Genomic DNA, 22,860 nt, shown 5'->3' on the forward strand with positions numbered 1-22,860 from the left:
CCCTCCCCCCTCCCCCGCTGCTGGAGATGGCTTATCTTAAGTGATCACTCTCCTTACAGTGTGTATGATAAACCCATTGTTTCATATTCTCTGTGTGTGTGTATAGATCTCTTCTCTGTTTTTTCCACCAAATGCATCCGATGAAGTGAGCTGTAGCTCACGAAAGCTTATGCTCTAATAAATTTGTTAGTCTCTAAGGTGCCACAAGTACTCCTTTTCTTTCTTAAATACTGATATCAGTAGTCTTTGGATTCAATACTTAATCAGCTATAGAAGCATGAGTGAAAACAACATGGTATTTGTTTTTTACGAAGGCCAAACTGTACTGTATAGTAGTGCTTGGCGCCCATTTGTGTGCTACAGAGGCCGTTGTAACATCAGCATCCTAGATACCTTCCATATGAGACAATTTCAGTCACTCATAGAGGAAAGTGGCAAATTGAAATAGCCAGTAATGCTGTATTAAAGTGCACTGGTCTCATCAGTATACAAGCAATGCTGATGAAAGTGTTGCTTAGAGAGACTAGTTGTGCCTTTCAAATAGGTGAGCTGGTAAAATTTTTTGACATTCCAGATATGGCATGACACTGATTTATACCAGCTGAGTATCTGGCCAATTAAGAGCATTTTGACTGCATTTTGTGCATAGTATATGATTCTGTTTTGTCTGTCATTACTGGTGTCATGTTTCCTAAAATATCAACTCAAATGCTTAGAAAAAGAGGTTGGCACATGCTGTCACTGCAGACAAACCTCTGTCTCCAAACCTCTGTCCCATCAGCAGTCATGGGCACACTACAATGGGCCAGATCCTCACACCAAATGAGCATCACTCTGTCTGAATTTAAGACACAGTATCTATCAGTGCCCTTTTTTGTGTTTGTAGCACAATATTATCATTACAACATATATTTCAGTGCATTTGAAAAAACACAATGGGAAAAATATCCCTCCTGGGTGTGATGCCTGAACGTAAAATTGCTTTGACTAATGTTTCATTTGTGTGATAAATATGCAACACAGCAAAGAAATGCCAGAGGTATAATTACTGTACTTTTACACTCTTTCACAAGCACTCCTCCTCTTAGAATGCACGCAGCTGCAGTAGTATATAGAAGAAAGTATTACACTACACACAGTACAGCAGTACTGTGGGAGCGTATGTAGTGGAGATCCTGGGGGAAAGGAGCAGGCTCAGGATCATCATTCTCAGCCCCAGGAGCGATTTATGTGGTGATGTTTGTCATTTTTGGTTACAGTTAGGGCTGTCAAGCGATTAAAAAATTTAATCACAATAAATTGCGAGATTAAAAAAATTCATCACAATTAATTGTAGGATTAATTGCACTGTTAAATAATAATAGAATACCATTTCTTTAAATATTTTTGGCTATTTTCTACATTTTGAAATATATTGATTTCAATTACAGCACAGAATACAGAGTGTATAATGCTCACTTTATACTTATTTTTGATTACAAAGATTTGTGCTGTAAAAAAAAAGAAATAGTATTTTTCAAGTCACCTCATACAAGTACTACAGTGCAATCTCTTTATCATGAAAGTTGAACTTACAAATGTAGAATTATGTAAAAAAAAAATTACATTCAAAAATAAAACAATGTAAAACTTTAGAGCCTACAGGTCCACTCAGTCCTACTTCTTGTTCAGCCAGTCACTCAGACAAACAAGTTTGTTTACATTTGCAGGAAATAATGCTGTCCACTTCTTGTTTACAATGTCACTTGAAAGTGAGAACAGACATTTGCATGTCACTGATGTAGCCGGCATTGCAAGTTATTTATGTGCCAGATGCACTAAAGATTCATATGTGCCTTCATTTTCAACCACTATTCCAAAGGACATGCATCCATGCTGATGATGGGTTCCGCTCGATAACGATCCAAAGTAGTGCAGACCGATGCATGTTCATTTTCATCCTCTGAGTCAGATGCCACCAGCAGAAGGTTGATTTTCTTTTTTGATGGTTCAGTTTCTGTAGTTTCCGCATCAGAGTGTTGCTCTTTTAAGACTTCTGAAAGCATGCTCCACTGTTCGTCCCTCTCAGATTTTGGAAAGCACTTCAGATTCTTAAACCTTGGGTCGAGTGCTGTAGCTATCTTTAGAATTCTCACATCGGTACCTTCTTTGCTTTTTGTCAAATCTGCAGTGAATATGTTCTTAAAATGATCAACGTGTGCTGGGTCATCATACAAGACTGCTAGAATATAAAATACATGGCAGAATATGGGTAAAACAGAGAAGGAGACATACTGTTCTCCCTCAAGGAGTTCAGTCAAAATTTAATTAATGCATTATTTTTTTAACAAGCATCATCAGCATGCAAGCATGTTCCCTGGAATGGTAGCTGAAGCCTGAAGGGGCATACAAATGTTTAGCATACCTGGCACATAAATACCTTGCACTGCCCGCTACAAAAGTGCCATGTGAACGCCTGTTCTCACTTTCAGGAGACATTGTAAATAAGAAGCTGGCAGAATTATCTCCTGTCAATGTAAACAAACTTGTTTGTCTTTGCAATTGGCAGAATAAGAAGTAGGACTGAGTGAACTTGAAGGCTCTAAAATTTTACATTGTTTTGTTTTTCAGTGTAGTTATGTAACCAAAAAAATCTACATTTGTAAGTTGAACTTTTACGATAAAGAGATTGCATTATGGTACTTGTATGAGGTGAATTGAAAAATACTATTTCTTTTGTTTATCATTTTTACAGTGCAAATATTTGTAATCAAAAGTAAATATAAAGTGAGCACTGTACACTTTGTGTTCTGTTATATTAATTTAAATCAATATATTTTAGAATTTAGAAAAACATCCAAAAATATTTAATAAATTTCAATTGGTATTCTATTTTTTAACAGGGCGATTAAAACTACAATTAATTGCGATTAATTTATTTAATTGCGATTAATTTTTTTGAATTAATCACGTGAGTTAACTGTGATTAAACGACAGACCTAGTTACAATCTAAAGAAGAAGATCAATTGTAGCCAAGAAGCTTTTGGTGCAGCTCTGGGGAAAAAGGGAAAACTTAAAGGTGTCCTTTGTGCTCCCCACGTTCTGGGGTCACTGCACTTGGTCAGTGTGCAGATTTAGAATAGCTCAAAGGTTGCTGTAAAGCTGCCCCAAAGGGCAGTCATAGGAATTTGCAATTGCCAGAATGGAGGGAAGCCTTTTTTTCTGGCCATACGTTTTACATTGACAGTCTGCATTGTGGGGTAGTAGTGTGATAACTGCTATGCTGGCTCTATTCCACCCAAAGATCTGCCGATATAGGAAAGAACTTCTATTTCCAGACCACTTGACTTTAGGGCTGTTTGCACCAGTGCAGTTGTTTTCAACCTTTTTTCATTTGCAGACCCCTAAAAAATTTAAAATGGAGGTGCAGACCCCTTTGGAAATCTTAGACATAGTTTGCTGACTCCCAGGGGTCTGCAGATCACAGGCTGAAAACCATTGTTCTATGGTAATGGCAACCTTTCGTGGACCCCTTATATGTAGTCTGTGGACCCCCAAGGGTCTGTGGATCACAGGTTGAAAGCTGCCACACTAATGGATCAATGTAAAGTGACCAGAGAATGGCCCAAGATCAAGCCTATGATCTTTTAAAAATAATTATTTTTTAACAAGTTTCAAAGTCTGCCTCTGACATGCACACAACTATTCCACTGACCTGAAGTTGCTAAGAATTCTAGTATGCCACCTTCACCTGTGAGCTGGACACACACACTGGCAAAAGAAAGCTGGTCAAAGTTACATGAAACTGAAAGCCAGCTCCTCAGAGGTGTTTAGGCTCCTGACTTCCATTGATTTCAATAGAAGATAGCAGTTTAAATACCTTTGAGGATCTGAGCCTGAGTCTTACTTTGACTCTTTGCCATTGTCACATGTCAGAAGGCACATTCTACTACCTCACCTCTTCTTCTCTTGCCCCCAATTCCTCTGGGCATTAGGCGGAATGGGGAACATTTCTACCTCTTCTTTTCTCTGCCAGTTTCATTCAAAAAATAAACCACCAAAAAATGTAAGCATTCTCCTCCTGATCCCACTTTGCCTTCTGCACTCCCTCCCTACCACAAACAAAACTAAACTTGTCAACATAGCCTAAGTTCTCTGAGAACATGCTGTGTTAGCTAAAAAGGAGTCTATTGGCCCCACACACTCTATTCAGAAGACTGGATTTGACTGTATCTGTTTAGATAACTTCTATCTACAATAGGGCAATTGCATGAATGGGGGAAACCCTAGAGAAACAGGAAACCCCCTAACTGTTTCTGTATTGCGTAAGTATATTTTGCTTAGGCTTTTTGCCAAGACAGATATGAATCAGAGATTTTATAGGTATAAGAACACTGTAATGCACAGGTACTTCCTTTTTCAGAAAGTGTTTTTGAAAGAGGAAGAAGAATTCAGATTCCTGGATTAATGTGTGGGTTTTTTATTGGCTTCAGTTTAGATATTTCCTGAAACAAAGACATAGAAAGTAGAAGATGAACTTTGTTAATGTATGTGAGTTCTTCTTTGGCAAATGGTCTCTATGACTCTTTGGCAAAATGTGTATGAAGGGGAAAAAACCCAGCTCCCATATAATGGAAAAAAAAATCGTGTATGAAAACAAGAAATTGCAACCAAGTGCTCACTGTAACTGTCTGGTATTTGTGAAAATCTGTCTGATTAGCTAAGGATTTTCCGCAAGAGCTCCATATCTGAGGAGCTTTGCATCTGCAGGGAACCCTACTGAAGTGAATGGTTCTCTGTGCAGGTGCAAGGATCTGCCTGCATAGTTCTCATCATAGGTTCAAGGCCATAACATGCTCATCACTGTATGGTTTGTGTGATCTAGGTACCATTAATAGGAGATCTGAGGCATGATGGCATAATCACTCTGAGGATGAAATAATCATGGCATAATCACTCTGAGGATGAAAATCTTGCCCCACTGAAGTCAATGGGATTTTTGCTATCGACTTCAGTGGAGCCAGGATTTCACCAGGGAGATTTTGCGCTATAACCTTCTCAATAATCTTAATCCCCCCTTCCCCCCAAACAAACAAACAAATAAAAAGGAAGCGTAGATAGTGGATAATAGTTAACTATTCTAGTGATGGTCTCTTGGGCAATATTGACAGGTGTCAGGGAAGTCACCAGAGCTGCTTAACCACAGCCTTGTCAATAGCCTGACCCTAAAATGGGAGGTTAGAAACAGGGTGGTAATTTGCAAGATTGTCAGCAGCAAGAGAGGTTTCAGAGTAGCAGCCGTGTTAGTCTGTATTCGCAAAAAGAAAAGGAGTACTTGTGGCACCTTAGAGACTAACACATTTATTTGAGAATAAGCTTTCGTGAGCTACAGCTCACTTCATCGGATGCATGAAGCAGCAAGAGAGATTGCTTCGCCAGTGATCAGTTGCTCAACCCTTGAACAACAGTTGCCTTAAACATCTTGCTGAGAACTCTGACCAAGGAAGCCAACATCCCAATTCACCCACTTAATTTTTACACCTATCGGGGGCTTGAGTCAATTTTGCAGGTATTCAGTTGCAATTCTTCAAGTACATCCAGAACTTCAATTAGTGAAACTTGTCCTTCTACATAGAGCTGCAAAGTCCAGTAAAGAAATGGATTAAAAATAGATATATGTAACAGCAGCTAAAATTAGAGAATGAATTTTATATTGGATGACTTGCTCCATTTCTGCTTTTTTAAAGTTTACTATTGCATTGCATTTTTTCGGAGAAAGTAATAGTTTTCTTTCTACCGATTATACTGTGCTGGGAAATACAAATAAGGAAATTGGATGATATTGTTTAAGCATTTTCCTTATGCAAAAATGCTAAGTAGAAATTATTTTACTGATTTTACTGGCAGCAGACATGGTTTTGTACATAAGATCTCACATGTTCCAATATGTGCATTCATTTCATTCTCCCATGATCTGGGTTTCAAAGGTCTGGGGCAGCCACAAATCCCAGTGATGTCAGTCACTTGAAATATTTTGACTTAGATATATTCCAGTCATGTAGCAATTGTGTAAAGTAAGATTGGTTTTCCTTAGGTGTTCTTTATTAGGTGACATTGACGTATTATATAAAGGTGGTACCTGCCTTTGCACGTAACTTACACTGCGTAGGCCCCGGCTAGCCAACAGAAATTTGTGAAAAGAAAAGGAGTACTTGTGGCACCTTAGAGACTTAGTGCCACAAGTACTCCTTTTCTTTTTGAGAATACAGACTAACACGGCTGCTACTCCGAAACCAGAAATTTGTGAGAAGTGTCAGTCTGTGAGAAATTTTGATTAAATTTTTAGCCCATGAAAATTTGTGGCCACCTGTTTCTTTTTATTATTGATGAAAGTGTATTTGAAACACCACCCTTCAGGCATGTCTGGTTTTATGGTTCGCTTTTGACACACTCCCATGGCAAAGGTGATGGCCTACCTCAAGCCAGTAGTGGAGCTAATAGAGAAGCTGCCTCCCCCCCCCAGTGGCCTTTAGTGTGGCACTTTTCATACAGGTCTTGAGAGTGAGCTTGCTCCAGACTCATCTAGTAGTGGTGGCTCCTGTCCTGTGGGGCTGGGCCCAACTCCCTGCTTGATGCATTGTGACATACTGCACAGGATCAATTTGTGCTGTGACCCTGTGTGCCATGTTGCAAATCCACTCATGACAGAGGGGTGGCTGGGCCAAACCCGAATGGCACTGCAACACGGTGTGCCCCTGCAATGGAAATATTGGGAGGATGGAGCTATTTTCTGCCTCCCCAGTGGATTCTGCCGCCCAATAACTTGTGGAGGCAAGAGTGGTCCCCAGCTATGTTATGCACATGTGTGTTGCAGGGATGAGAGGCAAAGACAAGAGTGGGACCCAGAGGAGGGGCTGGAGTGGCCACGGTGGTGCATGAGATAGGGATGGCCACAACGTAGGGTTGCCAACAGTCCCATATTACAAGGGATATCCCTTATTTAAATAGAAAATTGCCTGTCCCATACTCTACAGGATGCCTTTTATCGCATATTTCAACAGCAGGGGGCCAGCACTCATGGGTGCATCTTTTCACTTTCCTCCAGACTCCGGCCCTTTAGTGCTGAGCAGTGAAAGTAGACAGGGTCATGCTCTGGGGCCAGGGTCAGGTGGGAAGTGGAAAGATGCACGTTTAAGTACTGACCCCTGCTGGACAGGGCCCCCTGCTGACTCCAGCCCTAGAGCGTGGCCTGTCTGCTTTCCCTGTGCAGGGTCTGCAGGCAGTGCAAGTGGACAGGACTGTGTGCCCTGGAGCTGTGCTGAAGGGCCAGGGTCAGAAAGGGGCTCTGTCTGGCAGGGGGTCAGTACTTCTGGGGTGTAGGCTCCTCACTTGCAGAGTCTCTGCCAACATCCCCAGCAGAGGATCATAACTACTGGTTGGTGGCCGGCTGCTGCAGTTGCAGCAATGGGGGGAATGAGGTGGGCAGGGAGCCTGGGCCTGGCAGCAGAGACCACCTTTGCAGAGACCTGTCCACTTCCCCTGCTGGACAGAGCCCCCTCCTGCCTTTGAGCATGGCCCTAGGTCTTTGTGCCTCCCTGATAACCTTATCGTGCCCCCCTTGGGGGCTACAACCCATAGTTTGGGAACCTCCAGCTATAGCAGAACTAATATTTGTAAATCATATTATTAGTGGCTAACATTAGCTGCATCACACTTTTACATGGTCAGGAAATCGTTCAGTGCAATTATGAGTGAAGTAGTGGGAACACCAGACAGTTCTCTTAGACTTAAAGAGACAAAAATGAGGAGACTGTGTAGATATAAAAGTCAGTGGGAAGAAAAAATACAACTGGGCCTTTTGTACTTTGTGCTGGTGTGAATTCACTCTCGGGCATGGAGGTGAAACTGACCTGAAGCAGCACACAGTAGCCAATGAATGTAAGAAAAACACTCAGGCCAAAGGTATGACAAATATTAGCAAATTCTTTGTCTCTTCAAACACTGAAAGTCACAGAATTGCAGCATGGGAAATTACAACAGTTTACTGCACAGTTAAACACAGCCTACGTTACAACAGCAAGGACTGTGATAATAAGCTTGCCAGTGATTTAAATCAAGTTTTGTGATTCAAATATTGCAAACCAATTGTGTTGTGGAAGCACCAAAGCAGAGTTATTAGTGACCAATATTTTGACCCCAAAGTCTGTGGGGGAATGTTTATGGGATTTATTACCATCACCACTAGAACAGCATGTGTATTTCTCTGTAGTGATCGATGCTTCAAATAAGGGAAATAGGAAGATGTTTCCAATGTGCCTACAATATTTCACCATATCAGATGGCATTCAGTGCAAGCTGCTTGATTTTTATGAAGACAGTGATGAATCTGCAAAAAGCATTCATCATGCCATAACAGACTGCCTAGAGAAATTCCACCTTAACATTAATTTTCTTACTGCATACTCTGCTGATAATGCAAATGTGAACTATGGGAAACACAGTTCGGTGTATCAGTTATTATGTTATGAAAATGACTGCATTTTGAAGGTGAAATGCCCTGCACACATGCTCAAATAAATTTGTTAGTCTCTAAGGTGCCACCTCCTTTTTGCGGATACAGACTAACACGGCTGCTACTCTGAAACCTGCACACATAGTCCTCAGTACTTGCAAACATGTGAGTGATCAGCTGTCGGTTGACATAGAAACAATTGTGTTGAAAATTTACAACCATTTTTCTATGTCTGCAATACACAGAAAAGAACTCTGAAGTTTTTTTGAGTTTGTTGACATTGAATAGAAAGAAGTACTGCAACATGTGAGTACAAGATGACTATCCCTTAACTCAGCAGTCGATCAATTTTTGAGAAACTGGCCAGCAATTACAGCCTACTTCAAGTCACTAGGGGAGGCTTGTCCAGTAGCATTAAAGAATATTTTCGCAGAAGATGGCAAGAATGCCTGTATTATGGAAATGTACATGTGTTTTTCCCACAGCGTAGCTTGTATCTTTGATGTATTTGTTAGAAAGTTGGAGGAATCAAAGTTATGCATTACTGACATGTACACAGAGATGTGCCAATTTAAGATGAAGGTGCTAAGTCTGAAAGACGATTGCGTTTTTTTGGATTCCAAGCCAAACAACTGATGGAAAAGCTACTTCCACAACAAAACGTAAAGTTAAAGAAGATTTCATTAAGTTTTATGACTCTGTGTTTTTGTGCAGCGATAAATGGTTTGATTTCTCTACTGACAATGCAGTGATGAAGCTGAAACCCATTAGTCTCGCTGAGAAATTTAGTTTCTCAGATCTTGAGAATGTAACAGGTGCAATCAAAATGAGGGAAATTGTAAACATGGACCAGCTCTATGAGGAATTCTGCATTAGTCGAGATGTGATAGAAACATCAAGAAATGACATTTCCAAATCGATCAGTGAAAAATGAATGTACGTGTTTCAGAAGTGTGGAAAAGAAAACTTGAGAAACTTGTTCCAAATTGTGTCATTTGTACTTAGTGTCATTTGTACTTAGTGTGCCAGAATCAAACGCATTTGTAGAGAGGATATTTTCATTATGGGGAATAAATAGTCTGACATACGAAACAGATGCATTGTAGATTTAATTAAAAGCGAACTCCAAATTTGCATAAACTTCCAGTATCCTGAAAAGATTACTTTATCTTTGTACAACAAGATCAGGAGTTGCTGAGTGCTGCAAAAAGCAGCAAGAAATACAACTGGCAAATGTAGGTGAGTATTGCTGCTTATTAATTAATTATTAATAATAATGATAATATCGGGTGGAGGCAGGAGGCAGGGGTGCTAAGAAAACAGTCCCTTATTTTTGAAACACAGTGTTGGCAATCCTACCATCAGAGAGGAGGTTGGACTCCCCAGCCTAGCCCAGTCCCACCCTACAGTCACTGTGGGTCCCAGCGGAGGCCCAAGGAGGGGCAGGAGCTCGTGTGCCAGCTGCCCGGATGGGGTGTAGGAAGGGACGGGATAGGGCACCAGCACTTGGTCAAGTGGGAACACTGGGCTCTGGCCACCGAGTAACTGCCATAGAAGCGGCAGTAGGAATTACTGGGATGCCCTTCCTGGAGTCTCCCTCCCTCCCCCCAGGGCTCAATAGCTCGCTTCCCTCCCCCTTCTATTCCCCCATTCGCTCAGAGGTTCTGCCCTGCTCAGTGCATTATTTCCCATTCAAATCTCCTATTTTTAGGTGCTTATAACTTCCTCAAAAGATTTCTTTTACATTTCATACAAATCTTTTAAGCTGTTTTGGGGTATCAGTTTTCTCTTGTAAAGAGGTTTCTCAGATGCTCCTCAGTGGTGCTCAGATAACTAAAATTGGTTTTGTTTTAGAGCATAATCTTGCTATTTTCTTAGTCTCAGTCCTGCAAACACTTTTATTCATGATCTTAACATTAGATACATGAGTGTCGTCAATGGACTATTATCTTCACAAAAAGAAAAGGAGTACTTGTGGCACCTTAGAGACTAACAAATTTATTTGAGCATAAGCTTTCGTGAGACTGTAACTCTGTAACTCTGGAAATAGTTTTACTTTGTGTAATGACACATTCACTCCCAGGCTTTGTGTAATGACACATCCACTCCCACCCAACTTGAATAAAGACTGGGAGTGGATGTGTCATTACACAAAGTAAAACTATTTCCCCATGTTTATTTCCTCCCCTCCCGCTACTGTTCCACACACATTCTTGTCAACTGCTGGAAATGGCCCACCTTGATTATCATGACAAAAGGTTTTTTTTCTCTTCTGCTGGTAGTAGCTCACCTTACCTGATCACTCTCCTTACAGTGTGTATGGTAACACCCATTGTTTCATGTTCTCTGTGTATATAAAATCTCCCCACTTTATTTTCCACTGCATGCATCCGATGAAGTGAGCTGTAGCTCATGAAAGCTCTTGCTCAAATAAATTTGTTAGTCTCTAAGGTGCCACAAGTACTCCTTTTCTTTTTGTGGATACAGACTAACATGGCTACTACTCAGATATCTGCATAAAGTTAAGTATGCATATAGATTTACAGGACAGGCGCCATAGATTTGTTCACTTATCTTTGCCATGTATTTTTAAAAAAAAAAAAAAAATTTACAAGCAGAGTTCGGAATTCTCATCCTGCAATTCTGGTATCACTTCCTCCCACTTTTGCATGTATTTAGTTTCAAGATTTTTCTTTTTTCTGTGAAGTGGGTGTAAAATTCTATCAGATTTGAATTCTCTGTTCAGACCAGTGGTAGCATTTAACACCTTTTTTGTACTGGCTTTTCCCAGAGGTAGATAACTATACCTGGAGGAAAGCAGTGGAAAATCAGGCCCCCTCTCCCTACTGTTTTATACCCAAATCCTGCAGACACTTACCCGCTTGATTAATCCCATTTGTGGGATTGGGGCCTGAATACTCTTAAATAAAAAAGCAAGTCTTATTGATTTGGAGGTGATTGATTTGAATGTTTGACTTGTCATACATATAAGTCCTCTTTAAAAATTATTTGACTAATGTTAATATTATCAATTATATATATAGCTCCAAAAGTGTATGGAAGGTAGCTAGCACAAATAGGACTAGCACAATTCCCTGCACAATCAGTTTGTATTGGAAATGCAGACAGTCTAATATACTTTTTGACACAGTAAATATCATTGCCAATTGATTAAATCATAGTTGTATAAGAACATAAGAATGACCATAGTGGTCAGATCAAGGGTCCATGTAGCCCAGTATCCTGTCTTCTGACAATGGCCAGTGCCAGGTGCTTCAGAGGGAATGAACAGAACAGGGCAATTTCAAGTGATCCATCCCTTGTCGTACAGTTCTAGCTTTTGGCAGTTGGAGATTTAGGGACACCTGGAGCATGGGGTTGTGTCCCTGACCATCTTGGCTAATAGCCATTGATGGATGTAAGATTCCTGCATCTCAGGGTCAGGGCGCCTCCTTTGGCAGTGCTGGGAACTCAGCAACCACACCAGATCTGTGAGCATCATGGCTTGTGGTGGGGCAACCAAATAAGCAATAGCTCAGGCCTCTTGGATGTGGGGGTTAGCGCTCGTCCAGCCACGAATGTGGGGCCCAGTATAGGGGGACCTGGGCCCACTCTGTTCCATCATGTCCTAGCCCAGGTACCTTGAAGGGATGGGTGATTCTGTCACTAGGTTGGCTTGGAAACGTTAGATTGCTGCCTTGCCTCCCGGCAACATAACAGGACCAATGTCTCATTCCCCTGGGCTGCTTCCTATTGGTATCAAGTTAGGTTGCTCTGTGACCACTGTGGCCTGGTTCCCAGTGACCCTGATGTGTGGCTCATTCTCTGCTTCCTCTTTGGATTCCTCAGTCTCCTGGGGCAGTGGCTGGCCTTGTCTCCGGGCTGGCTCAGGAAGTCATCACCCGCCAAACTGGTTGTGGGCTCCATGGGCAATTTGGCTTCCTAGGAAAGATATCTGGCTCCAACTAAGATGCAGAGCTCTGTTCTTATACTTCCTGCCCCCCCCTGCCCCCCTCCAACACTTTCTGTGAGGGGGAAGGAGTGGGGTTAACTCCCTCTGTGCTGGTATGAGGCACATTACAATGGACATACCCTCCATGAACGTATCTAATTCTTTTTTGAACCCAGTTATACTTTTGGCCTTCCAGCATCCACAGGTCAACTATGTGTTGCATGAAGAAGTACTTTGTTTTCTTTGTTATTAAATCTGCTGCCTATTAATTTATTGGGTGACCTGGAGTTCTTGTGTTATGTGAAGGGATATGGTTTGGTGGAATTGTTATAATGTAGTTCTTGTAAAGAACTTTAATACACAGATTGTAAATTCATCCATTTGGCCTCATTGACTCTGCGGGGTTTGACTCAGGCCCTTATGTCTTAGCATTGTGCATGTTTCTATTGTTGTGTTGTAGAAGGTAAGTCATGCTTCAGTTTTAAAAATGATTTATCTAATGAGCGAATATGGGGACTATTTGTTAAACTATGTTTATATTTACGTGTACACTAACTCTGAACCATCTTTTTTCTTCAAAACAGTATTTTTAATAATCCTTATTTTTATTTGCAGGTCTTTCATTGTAAAAGCAAACCTTCCAGTAAGTATAAGCCATTCCATTTTGTGTTATTCTTAAATTATGGACAAAAAAAAGATCTCTACAAGTAATAAATCCCCTCCAAGGCCACATCAGGGCAGCACAGAATCTTTCCCTAAAGTAAAACATTTTAAAAACTGATGGGTTATAATAAATGTTAGCCACTTATTGGCCACTGTTGGAAAACAGGATATTGGTCTAGATGGACATTTGGTCTAACCCAGTATGGCCATTCTTATGTTCTTGAATTTTGTGCTTTATTGCTTTGTAATTTTCTTTACCTAGCATAATCATTGCTAAGATTTCTTCAGCCACCCCAACCAAATGTGGTTTTTAATGACCGACAATAATAATAATAATAATTATTATTATTAGCTATAAAATAATAATAATAATCAATAGCAACAACAACTACTACTACTACTACGTGATAGATAGATTGGGGGGAGGGATAGCTCAGTGGTTTGAGCATTGGCCTGCTAAACCCAGGGTTGTGAGTTCAATCCTTGAGGGGTCCATATAGGGATCTGGGGCAAATATTGGGAATTGGTCCTGCTTTGAGCAGGGGGTTGGGCTAGATGACCTCCTGAGGTTCCTTCCAACCCTGATATTCTATGATTTCTAGGATAGAGTGAAGAGAATCTGCAAAGCTTTGGAAGGGATGAAACATCTGCCTTCTCAAACAGCCAAGCATTCTTGCAGCATTTTGCTGACCAGCATGAATGGACTGTCAGGTTCTTGTGGCAGGTACCAGTGAGTCTCACTTAGGATAAGGCAGGGGTGTTGGAACAATTTGCATAGTGGGGGTGCTAAGAACCGTTGAACCAAACTCTAAACCATATGATGGAAGCCACTTCAAGCCAGGGAGTGCAGTAGCACCCCCAGCAACCCTAGTTCCAGCACCTATGGGATTAGGTATCGATTCCGTGAAGACTGAATTCTGTAGCCCTCACAGAAGGAAGCACAGGACCTGATAGAAGAAACGGGGGGCTTTGACCCTGTACTCTGCCTTGGCTGAAGCAAGCCATATTATCCTTTCTTGGGGCAGGCTGAGGAAGCCCTTTAGCATGATGTTTTGGCCTTAAAGGGAAGGTCACTTGTAACATTTATTTAGTTTGTTTGTTCCCAGAATTAGAATAGGGTCTGGATTGTGCTAGGTACTATATAAACACAGAGGTAGATACTGCCGCTGACCTGAAGGCCCAATTCTGCAAGGAATTCCGTTTGGATGTGAGGGTCCAGCCAAGCAGAGCCAGTAGCAGGATCAGGGCCTATATCACAGTTTTGTCTGAAAATATGTACCCCCTATCATTATTACAAGACACACATGGGTGGCTAGAAGTGAAAGAGATTAGAAAATAACTTTTCTCTTTGTCCTCATTGTGTTTCATTTGTGCATCTGACAGCATTTTGTGTACTGTCATTTCTACTGTTCCCCCCCCTCTAGTCAGTCATTTATTATTATTATATATTATTTATATTGTAAAAACACTTAAAATGGCCCCAATCAAGTATTAGAGCCCTAAGGTACAACACACTGTACTCATAATAGCCAAAAGATGGGCCCTGTCTCACAGAGGTTGCAATCTTGAGCACTAATTTTGCAAAAAATCAACCATGCACTTAATTGTAACTGCACGAGAGATCCTATTGTCTTCAGTGAGACTTCTCAGATCAGTAAAATTAAGCAGATGTGTAAATTTTCTCAGGATTGAGGTCTTGGTTTCCCCTTTTTTTATGTGCGTCTTTTGTCAGCAACTGGAGAGAGAAAATACAGCTTATAAATCAGAAAATGTGATAGTAAAATCCCCATAAAAATTGAGGCTCAAGAGGATTTAGGACCAAGTGTAAGAGATGAAATTACTTTTAATTCATTTTTAAAAAACTGATTAGATTTCAACTTGATGGTGTCTATTCAATAACAATGTCTATAAAATCAGATTTTTGTCAGAAAAAGGGTTTGGCATCTGTGCATCGCTATGTAATCCCATATTCCGGAAATTTTAAAATGGTGTGGTATCTTGGTCCTATGCCATTTACCATTTTTTTTTGTTGACTTGGAAGAAAACATAAAACAATCACTGATAGGGTTTGCAGATGACACGAACATTGGAGGTGTGATAAATAATGAAGAGGACAAGTCATGTTGAGCGAGCAATCTGGATCTCTTCGTATGCTGGGCACAAACAACCAATATGCATTTTTTGGCAAAATTTGAATGAATGCATCTAGGAACAAAGAATGTAGGCCATACCTACTGGATGAGAGACTCTGTCCTGGGAAGCAGCGAGACAAAGATTTGGGAGTAATGGTGGCTGATCAGCTGAATATGAGCTCCCAGTGCAACACTGTGACCAAAAGGCTAATGCTATGCTTAGACATATAAACAGGAAAATCTCAAGAAGGAGAGAGAGGTAATTTCATGTCTGTATTTGGCACTATGCAGCTGCTGCTGAAATACTGTGTCCAATTCTGGTGTCCGCAACTCAGAAAGCGTGCTGATAAATTGGAGAGGGTTCAAAGAAGAGCCACATAAATGATTAAAAGGTTAGGAAACGTGCCTTATAGTGATACACTTGGGAGCTTGAAGCAGTCTTGAAGGGGGTCAACAAACATGTGGACAAGGGGGATCCAGTGGATATAGTGTATTTAGATTTCCAGAAAGTCTTTTGACAAAGTCCCTCACCAAAGGCTCTTACGTAAATTAAGTTGTCATGGATAAGAGGGAAGATCCTTTCAGGGATTGAGAACTGGTTAAAAGACAGGGGACAAAGGGTAGGAATAAATGGTAAATTTTCAGAATGGAGAGAGGTAACTAGTGGTGTTCCCCAAGGGTCAGTCCTAGGATCAATCCTATTCAATTTACTCATAAATGATCTGGAGAATGGGGTAAACAATGAGGTGGCAAAGTTTGCAGATGATACTAAACTGCTCAAGATAGTTAAGACCAAAGCAGACTGTGAAGAACTTCAAAAAGATCTCACAAAACTAAGTGATTGGGCAACAAACTGGCAAATGAAATTTAATGTGGATAAATGTAAAGTAATGCACATTGGAAAAAATAACCCCAACTATACATACAATCTGATGGGGGCTAATTTAGCTACAACTAATCAGGAAAGAGATCTTGGAGTCATCGTGGATAGTTCTCTGAAGATGTCCATGCAATGTGCAGCGGCAGTCAAAAAAACAAACAGGATGTTAGGAATCATTAAAAAAGGGATAGCGAATAAGACGGAGAATATCTTATTGCCCTTATATAAATCCATGGTACACCCACATCTTGAATACTGCAAACAGATGTGGTCTTCTCATCTCAAAAAAGATACACTAGCATTGGAAAAGGTTCAGAGAAGGGCAACTAAAATGATTGTAATGGGTTCCATATGAGGAGAAATTAAAGAGGCTAGGATTTTTCAGCTTGGAAAAGAGGAGACTAAGGGGGGATATGATAGAGGTATATAAAATCATGAGTGGTGTAGAGAAAGTCTAATCCCTAGAACCACTCTTGGGCAATTGTCAAATGCTGAGCCAAAGGGAAGAATGCATATCAGCTATGCATTGCCTGAAATTCTCCCATGCAGCTGTGGAATAGGCCTTTAACCCTGGGATCTAAATTCTGGGATCTAATAATATCAAACCCCAAGATGATATTGCAAAAGGCCAAATTAAATTAAGGTGATAACAATGCCAACTGAAACTCAGAAGGAGATATTGTTGAATCCACCCAAACGGAATATTTGTAAGATATATGAATTTTCAAGATAAAGATTCTTTTGAGTTTGCTCCATTTAATAGGCTATGCATAGATCTTCCCTAAAATTAACTATAATCATATATGAGAAAAAGCAATATTGTACATGGGACAACAAGCATGTAGCATTTCCTGGAGACTTAATGCAGATGTTATTGCTTCTGGTTGCCATTTATATTCATAGAATCATAGAAATGTAGTGCTGGAAGGGTCTTTGAGATGTCATCAAGTCCAGTCCGCTGCTCTGTAGCAGGACCAAGTAAACCTAGTTCATCCTTGATAAGTGTTTGTCCAACTTGGTTTTTAAACACTTCCAAAGACAGGGACTCCACGACTTCCCTTGGAAGCCTGTTCCAGAGCTTAACTACCCTTATAGTTAGAAAGTTTTTCCTAATATCTAACCTAAATCTCCCTTTACTTCTTGTCCTACTTTCAGTGGATATGGAGAACAATTGATCACCATCCTCTTTATAAAAGCCTTTAACATATTGGGAGACTATCAGGTTTTCCCTCAGTCTTCTTTTCTCAAGACTAAATATGTCCAGTTTTTTTCAACATTTCCTCATAGTTGAGGTTTTCTAAACCTTTTATAATTTTTGTTGCTCTCCTCTGGGCTCTTTCCAATTTGTCCACATCTTTCCTAAACTGTGGTGCCCAGAACTGGACACAATACTCCAGCTGGGGCCTCACCAGTGCCACTTAGAGCGGGACAATTGCTTTCTGTGTCTTACATAGAATACTCCTGTTAAAATGCCCCGGAATCATATTAGCCTTTTTTGCAGCTGCATCACATTGAGGACTCATTGTTTGTGGTCCACTATAACCCCCAAATCCTTTTCAGCAGTACTATCACCTAGACAGTTATTCCCCATTTTGTAGTTGTGCATTTGATTTTTCCTTCCTCAGTCAAGTAATTTGCACTTGTCTTTACTGAATTTCTTCTTTTTGAATTCAGACTAATTCTCCAGTTTATCAAGATCATTTTGAATGCTTGCAATCCCTCCCAGCTTGGTGTCATCTGCAGATTTTATAAGCAAACACTCTACTCGATTATCCAAGTCATTAATGAAAATATTGAATAGTACCAGACTCAGGACTGACCCCTGCGGAATCCCACTAGATATGCCCTCCCAATTTGACAGCAAACCATTGAAAACTACTCTTTGAGTATGGTCTTTCAATCAGTTGTGCATCTACCTTATAATAAATTAATCTAGAGCACATTTCCCTAGTTTGCTTATGAGAATGTCTTGCAGAACCATTTCAAAAGCCTTACTAAAATCAAGGAATATCACATCTACTGCTTTCCCCCTATACACTAGGTCAGTAATCCTATCAAAGAAGGAAATGAAGTTGGTTTAGCATGATTTGTTCTTGACAAATCCATGGTGACTATTCCTTATAACTAAGGCTAAGATTTTGTCTTGGATATTTTTAGTAAAAGTCCCGGACAGGTCGTGGGGGGTTCCCCATGCCCTACCATGGCAGCAGGGAGCTGCGGGTTTCCCCCTGCCCCACTGCAGCAGCGGGGACCTGCGGGATTCCCCCTGCCTTGCCATGGCAGCAGGGAGCTGTGAGGGTCTCCCTACCCCAGGGTAGCAGCAAGGAGCTGCCAGTGTCCCCCTGCTGTCACCATGGTGGGAGCTGCGGGGTCCCTCAGCCCTGCTATGGCAGTGGGGAGCTGTGGAGGTCACCCTGTTCTGTCACAACTGTGGGGAGCTGCCAGGGTCCCCCTGCCCATGGCAGTGTCTGGGGAGCTGCAGGGATACCCCTGCCCCACCACAGCAGTGGGGTGCTGTGGGAAGTGGCAGGGGCCCCCTGCCCTGCGGCGGTGGTGGGGAGCTTCCAGTGTCTTCCTGCCCCGTGGCGGTGGCCAGGAAGCTGTGGGGATCCCCCTGCCACCGCTACTGGTAGGGACCTACAGGGATCCTCTTTTACCCGGAAGCAGCTAGGAGCTGCTGGGTACCCCCACCCCCCCCACCTGCAGCAGCTTGGAGCTGGAGGGTACCCCCACTGCCCATGGTGTCTGAGAGCTTGGGGGCCTGTTGCCTCAGGCACAGGGGGTACCTCACAGCTCCCTGCTGCTGCGGGAGGACCCTGTAGCTCCCAGCCGCCAGGGCTGAAGTCACAGAGGTCTTTGGAAGTCATGGATTCCGTGACTTCCATGACCTCCATGATAATACTGTAGCCTTACTTATAACCCTATTATCCTTCACGTGCCTCTAAATTAATTATTTGATTCCTTGTTTAATAATTTGCTCATATGAAAACAGTGCAGCCTGGTTACTCTGGGCTGTCGTGACAGAATATGAACAATCACATATCAGACAATGCTGTTCAAGAAAAGATCTTGGGATTTTGCAGCAATTTTTTCTAATTGAAGAGCTGCAACTAAAGCTGAATGCCATCTAGGATTCATATTGTTAAATACTAGGGTAGCTCTGAAATTATATGAACTAGGTTAAAAGGGCCTGATTTTCCACTCTTTTCCACTGGTTTTACGTTAGTGTATCTCCATTGAGTTCAGTGGAGTTCCAAGTGCATCAAATCAGAATAAAGGAGTGGAGAATCAGAGCCATAGTGTTTATGTGTTGTGGTTGCATTTGATATATACCTCTCTTCTCAAAAAGAAAAGGAGTACCCGTGGCACCTTAGAGACTAACAAATTTATTAGAGCATAAGCTTTCGTGAGCTACAGCTCACTTCATCGGATGCATTTGGTGGAAAAAGCAGAGGAGAGATTTATATACACACACACAGAGAACATGAAACAATGGGTTTATCATACACACTGTAAGGAGAGTGATCACTTAAGATAAGCCATCACCAGCAGCAGGGGGGGGAAAGGAGGAAAACCTTTCATGGTGACAAGCAAGGTAGGCTAATTCCAGCAGTTAACAAGAATATCAGAGGAACAGTGGGGGGTGGGGTGGGGGGGAAAAATACCATGGGGAAATAGTTTTACTTTGTGTAATGACTCATCCATTCCCAGTCTCTATTCAAGCCTAAGTTAATTGTATCCAGTTTGCAAATTAATTCCAATTCATCAGTCTCTCGTTGGAGTCTGTTTTTGAAGCTTTTTTGTTGAAGTATAGCCACTCTTAGGTCTGTGATCGAGTGACCAGAGAGATTGAAGTGTTCTCCAACTGGTTTTTGAATGTTATAATTCTTGACGTCTGATTTGTGTCCATTCATTCTTTTACGTAGAGACTGTCCAGTTTGGCCAATGTACATGGCAGAGGGCATTGCTGGCACATGATGGCATATATCACATTGGTAGATGCGCAGGTGAACGAGCCTCTGATAGTGTGGCTGATGTGATTAGGCCCTATGATGGTATCCCCTGAATAGATATGTGGACAGAGTTGGCAACGGGCTTTGTTGCAAGGATAGGTTCCTGGGTTAGTGGTTCTGTTGTGTGGTGTGTGGTTGCTGGTGAGTATTTGCTTCAGATTGGGGGGCTGTCTGTAAGCAAGGACTGGTCTGTCTCCCAAGATCTGTGAGAGTGATGGGTCGTCCTTCAGGATAGGTTGTAGATCCTTGATGATGCGTTGGAGAGGTTTTAGTTGGGGGCTGAAGGTGATGGCTAGTGGCGTTCTGTTGTTTTCTTTGTTGGGCCTGTCCTGTAGTAGGTGACTTCTGGGTACTCTTCTGGCTCTGTCAATCTGTTTCTTCACTTCAGCAGGTGGGTATTGTAGTACCCAGAAGTTCCTCTGATATTCTTGTTAACTGCTGGAATTAGCCTACCTTGCTTGTCACCATGAAAGGTTTTCCTCCTTTCCCCCCCCTGCTGCTGGTGATGGCTTATCTTAAGTGATCACTCTCCTTACAGTGTGTATGATAAACCCATTGTTTCATGTTCTCTGTGTGTGTGTATATAAATCTCTCCTCTGCTTTTTCCACCAAATGCATCCGATGAAGTGAGCTGTAGCTCACGAAAGCTTATGCTCTAATAAATTTGTTAGTCTCTAAGGTGCCACGGGTACTCCTTTTCTTTTTGCGAATACAGACTAACACGGCTGCTACTCTGATACCTCTCTTCTGTTTGGGGTCAAATTCAAACTCCATGTAAGTGGGTACTACTCCACTGAAATCAACAAAGATGCACACATTTGCATCAGGTGTCAGTTTGGCCTCTTGTAGATTCATGATGATGGGCTTCCCCTGCCAACAGCAGCTGCTGAAACTCCCTCTTAAAGTGAGAACCCCACACATTAGTGGGGACTGTGCTCAGGAGATAATAATTCCTCTGAGTATTAATATATCAGTGATTTTCTGCATCATTGGTGGGAAGATGACGTGCCCATGTCTTTCTCCCTTCACCCCTCACCTCCCTCTGTAGGGTTAGTATGGATATGGCTCATTCACATTCCATGTGAGCAAATAGACATTCATGTGTGGAAGCTATTCTTGGCCACATACCCAAAGGGCATGTTTTAGCCCTTAGATTGTAAACTGTTTGGGGCAGGCACCTTGTCTTTTATTTGTATGGCCAGTGCCATGCACTCCTGTAGTTCTGCAGAAATGATTAATATTAGTAATCATTGCATTGTTATGTACTAACACAGCTAAAATGAAGTGGTGCTGTAGCGTATGAGGCAAAGCCGATGTATTGCAATGGAGATTTCAGCAAATACAGCCCAGCAACTCATTCAAACAACCTCTAGGCGGGTATGTGTTAAAATTCCTCACTTCAGAACACTACCCAAGTAATTACAGATCTATACCAAAGCCTGATTAATCAGATATTCTTCACCCATGATTGCAAGACAACATCTTTTAGACAGAAAAGCATAACAAATACATGAGGGGTGAAATCAACTCTGCCTGCACAAATCCTGAATAATCATGCTCTATATGGTTGGGGCTAGGGGAGTTGAAGAGGTGGCAAAGAGCTGCTGAAGCCCAGCAAGTTGCATGGGCTTTTGGGCCCAGACGACCACCACTCAATCCCTCTTGGCTTTCCACAGTAGTCTCACATAGGATTGGCATGGAGACTCAAGGAGTGACGTGTAGGAGATGCAAACTCTGAGAAGGAAAATAAAGGAAGAAATAGTCAATATGTCTTAGATGTAGAAATGAACCACTATCTACATCATGAACAAAACCTCAGCCATGATAAATAGCCCCACACTTATCACTGATTGTGAGCTTATAGGTATGAAATGTTTGCCCATGAATAGGAAAGCAACGGTGCCCCCCTGTGTAAAAATGACATTTAGCAACCGCCCAGACAGTCCACCAGTCCCCATTGAATTAAATACTAAATCCAAGAGTGCCTCTGATCACAAAACAATGCACTTAATTGTTGTGAGAAAGCCTAAAAGCCCTGACAATGCAGTCATGTTCGGGGACTACAACTGTGGCTAGGAACTCCTTTTCCTCTCCTGAGTTGGGCAATTTGTCACTGAATTGTGACTGGTGGATATTTCCTTCTGAAGCTGCGACACCACCCAAATGTACAACCAATTAAAATGTTTTGCTATTCAGGCCTTTGATCTTCTGTTTCACTCATGATTCTTCTCATAGAAACATTGGGGTGAAATCCAGGCTCCATTGAAGTCACCGCAAAATTTCCAATTGACTTCAGTAGGCCCAGGATTTCACCTTTGGATTTTTTTGGCCATGTTTGTGATCTTCTTTAAAATGCCATATGGCCAGTTGGATTTATATATATCTATATGTATTTTTGACATTCACAGCTGGTATTTTTAACAGTTTCTGCCGTGATGCTCCTGCCTCTTTATCTTCTACTGTATTGAAACGCATGAAGCTCTCAACTGCGATGAAGTGTGTACAGGGAAGCCAATGCTCTCTTCACTTAAGCATCAAAGGGACACTGACTCTTGATGGTAGGCCAGCAGATTTGTTACGAAACCATTTTGGGGTTTGTTTTGCTGTTTGTTTATGGTCCTTCAGCCAGATTTTGTTCTGTATTGCAGTGTTCATATCCAAGATGAGTTGAATTAACTATATCAGTAAGATTTTATGGAACAGCGTATCTACTGCTTTACTAAAATCC

The 22,860-nt window shown here is 41.6% G+C and overlaps 1 protein-coding gene across 5 annotated transcripts in view; it reads left to right on the forward strand.

The window, feature by feature from the left end:
* Nucleotides 1-22,860, forward strand: part of IL17REL (interleukin 17 receptor E like) — a 78,801-nt gene that overhangs the window by 17,394 nt on the left and 38,547 nt on the right. For 3 of the 5 annotated variants that reach the window (XM_043496151.1, XM_043496154.1, XM_043496158.1), the window contains exons 2-3: nt 13,060-13,087; nt 22,541-22,690. In XM_043496151.1, coding sequence (XP_043352086.1) covers nt 13,060-13,087; nt 22,541-22,690 — 178 coding nt within the window. The remainder of the gene's footprint in view (nt 1-13,059; nt 13,088-22,540; nt 22,691-22,860) is intronic. The other 2 variants (XM_043496161.1, XM_043496164.1) reach the window with 1 other exon arrangement.

The sequence above is a fragment of the Dermochelys coriacea genome, chromosome 1 (assembly GCF_009764565.3).
Source record: "Dermochelys coriacea isolate rDerCor1 chromosome 1, rDerCor1.pri.v4, whole genome shotgun sequence".
Taxonomy (NCBI): Eukaryota; Metazoa; Chordata; order Testudines; family Dermochelyidae; genus Dermochelys; species Dermochelys coriacea.